Source organism: Parasteatoda tepidariorum, chromosome 7 (genome assembly GCF_982258835.1).
Source record: "Parasteatoda tepidariorum strain Cologne lab strain chromosome 7, Ptep-v5.0, whole genome shotgun sequence".
Classification (NCBI taxonomy): domain Eukaryota; kingdom Metazoa; phylum Arthropoda; class Arachnida; order Araneae; family Theridiidae; genus Parasteatoda; species Parasteatoda tepidariorum.
Genome location: NC_141761.1, coordinates 9,340,046 through 9,345,938, shown reverse-complemented (window position 1 = coordinate 9,345,938; position 5,893 = coordinate 9,340,046). Strand labels below are relative to the sequence as shown.

General features: G+C 38.9%; 1 protein-coding gene across 1 annotated transcript; it reads right to left on the bottom strand.

The window, feature by feature from the left end:
* Positions 1–3,058: 3,058 nt before the first annotated feature.
* On the bottom strand, positions 3,059–4,192 carry LOC139426284 (uncharacterized). Its single transcript, XM_071184485.1, has one exon. The coding sequence runs from the start codon at positions 4,190–4,192 to the stop codon at positions 3,059–3,061; it is 1,134 nt and encodes a 377-aa protein (XP_071040586.1).
* Positions 4,193–5,893: the final 1,701 nt, after the last annotated feature.

Below are 5,893 nucleotides of genomic sequence, written 5' to 3'. Positions count from 1 at the left end.
TAGAACTCTTCGAAATATTTTAAAAGTTTTTGACACTCTTCAGGCCATGCTTAAACTAGTTCATTAACTCATGTGTAAGACAGCACTTTTTTATATCAGGCATTTCAGAATGCTTTTGAATAAATTCTATGCATCATGTTTCGCAAAGCAGGAACATTACTGAAGACAAGCTTTCTTTATCTGTTCCATTTCCTCCTTTGCTCAATATTCTATTTCATATCATTGAAATTTTCGATCATCAGACAAAGCAACTCACTTCACCTGTAATAAATTTTTGAAAAATTTCTTTTCGCGCATTCCATTAAACTTTTAAACCCATGTCTGCCGATTCCTCCAAAATTGACTACCATGTGGCATCTGCCTTTGTTTAACCCAATGCGGTTATTTCAATGAAATTTCATTCTGCAAGTTCTGTTTTCATTTCTGATTGCCAAATAATCTTTTTAGCTTTAAAATACTTTTCCATTTTGAAACATAATAATTAAATTCATTTAGATTTTAACAAGTAATAATATCTAAATTAAAAAATTCAATTAAGATTAGAAATCAATTTAATATGAAATTCCTAAGTTAAAACAAAAAGAAAACTCTTCATTACGTAAAAATTTAAATAGATAACTTTATTTGATGCTAGAAAAATGAAAAAACAATTAGATACGCATGAGTTTTTTTGCAACTGAATGTATTAAATGGTGACTGGTGTACGTTAAATCTGTCGGGGTCACAAAATCCTCCAAGTTCCCATAACAAATCAATATCTCGGGGGGGGGGTACAGATCGAGAACCTCCCTTGTCTTCTGGATTAGAATCAAAATTAGAAGGATACGAAGTTGAACATTTGTAGTCGCAAACATAGATTTGGATCGGCTGTTCAACGACGTTCAAAATAAAGTAAAATTAATGAAATAAGTATTTGAGTTTGAAAAATACAGAATTTAGGGATATTTTTAAGGGAAATCTCAAATTACGATGTCTTTGCTAACCCCTAAAGTAGATTAGAAAGCTGAAATATTTGATATATCAACTTTTTAAGAGAAAGCGAATACTTTTAGATTTGTGACAATGTGCTTTATCTCTGGGGGTGTATTATGCATGATTAGTATGACATGGACTATCTTCCATCACCTGAAATGACAGTTTTGCAATCCCATAGAGACAGACTGGCCAAAAGGTGTTGATCTCCATCCTAGTATAATTAAGTGAAAATATGTTCTAATAATGTATAGGAATCTAGTGGATATTCTAAGATGAAAATGATATGCATTAGACTGTTTTACATTTTTTAACAAACATGCATATCAACTAATATATTACGTCAAATGAAACCTTAAAGTTATACTGAAAATTTTAAACAATTATGTTTCTTTACTGCTAAAAATTGTACTTTTTAAACTTTACTTTACTAAACTTTACTACTGCTAAACTGTACTTTTTATTTTTTCTGTAAATGATTCAAATAGGAGAAACAAACTCTTTGATTGGTATTATCCTGGTCTTGAGTTTTTTATCGGTAGCCCTACATTCTTTTCAATTTTTTCAAAACAATCGAACTGGATTCATTGCTTTAAAAATTCATAACTTTCTAGCGTTTTGACTGACCATTAGTATAGTCACTCAAGAGTCAATAAATTTCAACCAACATAAAATAAAACAAAAATATTTTTATTAAACAAAAACAACATGCGTATACAGTATAAAATATTACTTGTGGCTAAAAAGAAAAAGTGAATTATTCTGGTTGAAAAAAATCATAAGCCTGTCAACATTTTATAAATACATTTAACCCCTTAACAATCGGTTAATTTTCAAGAAAACGATCATAAAAGTGTCTATTTTTTTGGCTTTTGTATTTGTATTACGTATTTAATCAGTGCTGCAACTAGTTTAAAATAAACTAAATGTCTACAATAACCTTAAAAATATCCTGTTACTGCCATCAGGTGTGTAAAATGAGAAATAAAATGTTTTCCGGGCAAGAGAAATAAATCAGTTTTATTCTTATTGGCGCATTACTACTGAACACTCCAGTCCGTCAATATCACGGGAGCGAGAAATAGCGGGCGAAATCTCACCCCGTCATTTTCAAGGGAGCGAAAAGGAAGGGGTTAATATTTCTTTTTCGTATTACTTTCAGTTTCTTTAATTAATGCTCTTAATTAATTCTTTAATTAATGCTGTGAATGAGGTCTTGTTGTGACAAACGGTAACCAACATAAAAGCTTAGACTTAGACTTAGAGGTTGGGCAGCTCTGACGAGCAGGGCACATCGACCAGAGGTCTATTGTACCCAAACCCTAAAATCATGATTAGCATGAAAGCCCTATAGCTGAAATAAAATTCAGCAAGCACCTTACAGGAACATCTTGCAGTTCCCTGGCATTGACGATATGCTGCCCTAAATGCTCAAATCTTTGAGCAAAATAGACCTCTCCATCACAGAGTATGTGTCGTGATGTCTCTTCTTCTAGATGACATCCCCGACAAAGAGAATTGGATTCTATTCCCATAATGTTTAGATGTCTCCTGAGGATACAGTGACCAGTAAGAAGACCTATGATCTTCTTTATACTGTTTCTATTAAGCTTTAAGAGCTCCTTTTGACGTACACTAGGACAGTCTTGATTCAGCTCCTTAGCTTGTCTCTGACCGTCAGCAGCGCGCCACTGCTCATGGGCGATCTTGCCGTAGAGCTTGAATATGGTTGCCCTAAATGAGGAGGGAGATAGGCATGCTGTGTGGAGGACAGTGGCCTTTCTATGAGCACAGTGTCTCTGAAGTGTTTGTCAATTAGCTTTTCGATCACTTTCAACAGACGGGAAGTGAGGCTGATTGGTCTGAATGATTTAACCTCAAAGTAATTCTCCTTACCTGGTTTTGGTATGAAAATCACCCTGGTATTCCTCCAAGAGAGAGGTATATACCCAAATGCTATACAGGATCGAAAAATCCTACATAGAATAGGGGCCAGTGTATTCACCCCCTGGATAAGCATCATTGGTTTGATGTCGTCCATTCCTGGTGACTTGAAGGGCTTAAAAGACTTTATGGCCCATACAACCTACTCATTGGAGACCACTATTTTGGCGGCCTCCCAGTCATTCCTACTACAAGTAGTTGTGGTAATAATATGTAGGTTTTCATTCTCTACAGGATGAGATCCAGGGAAGTGTGCTGCAAGTAATTCTCCAAGAGCCTCTTCCCCTGAGTCACTGTATCTTCCGTTTGTAAGACGGATGGCATTTAAACTGCAGTTAAAGTCTTTAGTAAGAATTTTTTCAATCTTTGCGGTGGCAGAAGTAGTGTTAATGCCATCGCAGAAAGTCTGCCATGAGCGACGTTTAGATGCTCTGATTACCTTGTTATAAGCAGTTAGAGCGTTTCTATAGGACTGCCATTCTCCAGATTTCTTTGCTCTGTTAAATAACTTCCTACATTTTTTACGTAATTTACTAAGCTCAGAAGACCACCAAGGAACTCGCCTTGGGGAGTTAGTAGACGTAACCTGACAAGAAATATGATACGAATCGAGTATGATCTGTTGCACTTGGTCAACAGTCCACTTCACATCATTAACATTATTGTACTTACCAGAGAAGCTCCCGATCTTCCTCTCCAGAGCTGCTCTAAAGGAACCCCAATCAGCTGTTCTGGGGTTCCTCCTTACGACCTTTAGTCCTGAGAGGCCTTTAATAGAAAAAGTAATTAGTTGGTGATCTGAAGCAGTAACTGCCCCAGATACCTTCCAATCATAAACGTAATCTACTGAACTAGAGTTACATAAAGTAAGGTCAGTGACTTCCCTTCTGTTACAAGTAACAAAGGTAGGTTCATTGCCTTTATTAAGGACAGATAAATTAAAAAGTAAGATATGTTCCATAAGTACATGGTTACAATTACTGCTACCCCACACTGTGTGGTGAGCATTTGCATCACAGCCGAAGATGAATCTACAGCTTGAACTACAGTGGGCAATTAGGGCCCTAGTAATGTCAGCTAATGGATCCTTCTCCTCATAAGGGAGATAGGCTGAGGCTATGACAAAATCAGAGATTGTCTTATTGTCATAGAATTTTAGCTTTACAGCAACTAAATCCCTGTTAAGAAAGTTAACAAGATTAAGGGCATTTAGATTAGACCTAGCCACTATGCAGGTCACAACGGGTATCATAAAAGATATTAAAACCTTTAACATTGAGACCCATTATTCTACCCTTGTGGGTCCAAGTCTCTTGTAAAAGAGCAATATCTAGTTCTCCATCATTCAACCTTTTGGCCATAAGGCTTGAGGCAGCAATGCTATGATGGAGATTAATTTGACCAACCTTGATTGTGGCCATTGGTTAACAGTATGAGTGAAACCAGAATGGCTATCTATCCTGGTTATCTTTAGAAGAAAAATCTTCCTTTAACAGCTCCATTGCTTCATCAATACCAAGCATGGAAGCTGGTGAGTCAGGTTGTAATGTTACATCTGACCCTAAGTCCAACCCAAGCTCTGAAAAATCAAGAACTCCAATTGAACTTACCTTTGAATCAGGGGAATTAGCCGGCCAAGGTTCATTCTCCTGTTCCATGTCCTCTTGAACATCAGGTTCTACAGGGAGGCCCGATGTTGTTGGAGCCTCCACTGCTTTTTTCCTGTTAGGATCGTGGATAATCTTAAAGACAACACGATCCACTCCAGTTAGTGCGCAAAAATTTGCCCTTGCAATTGCCTCAGCGTCATCAGGCTCCACCTCAAAGATCCATCTAGAGGTACCCGGTCCCGCAGCACTTTGCAGAACCCTCCACCTCATAGACTTCAACCCTGGGTTTAGTCTCTGAAGACGCCATAAAAAGGTGCTCTGGTCAGAGAATTGCTCCTTTCTTTTGAAAACAACCGTAACGGGCTTGGGTAGCTCGTTTGCACCTATAACCTTGAGCATGAGGTTACCCAAGGCTTTATTGTTGAAGTGGCCTTTAATCCACCCTTCAGTAAATTCATTACATTGTAAAACCAGCGCTCCTCTTTGGAGGTGGTTGCTGTAAATCTCAGGCAGTCTTTCGCAACTAGGAATGGCGTCAGTCCGCTCTAAGATTTCTTTCAAGATGTTATTCGAGTCTTCTAAAGAAAGTTTGTCCGGAGGAAAGTCCTCCAGGACTATAGCAATCTTGGTAGACTCGGTTGCACAGGCAAAAGAGACAACAGATTGGAGGCCCCCAGTTGGATCTCCCTCTCCAGCTCGGCTATCTCCACTAGGGGGAACCGCTCCGCTAGATTGGGCTTTCCTCCGAGTAATAACATCCTCCCTGGGCTTCTTTCCTTTTTGGGTTAGCGCATTGGGAGATGGAGTTACACCATAAGACCTCTTAGCTCCTCCATAAGCCGCCATGGCCCTCATTTTCCTTAACTTCTTCTTCCGGCTCTTGGACAGTCCAATGGTACCAGACACACTGTCCACCGAGTGCCTCTGGGGACTCCTACAGAGGAAGGGCCTGCACCTTTGGACTCCTCGCCAGCTTCCGAAGTAGACTGCAAAGCAGCGGTATTAGCACTGGGCTCACCTGAGGGCTTACCATATGCTACTGGAGACTGTATAAGACTTTTCGAACAGGAACCTCTGCCTAACTCCTGAAAGCATCCCTTGTTGACCGGCGCTAAGGATGATGCCGTATCAAAGGCTTTTCGATTACTCATCGTGTGTGTTTGACTGCCATTTAGTTACCCAGTGAGGGGTATCCAGGGGTTACCACGTGGAGGCGGCAGGCATTACCCCCAACACAAAAGCTTAGATGGTTCCTTGTTTGCAGCAAGCTTAAATAAATAAAAATACAGATTAAGCAGAGCGTTGATCCAAAATTATGAGTATACAGATTTCACGAGTGGTTGACAGTGCTTTACCTAGACTTTTAT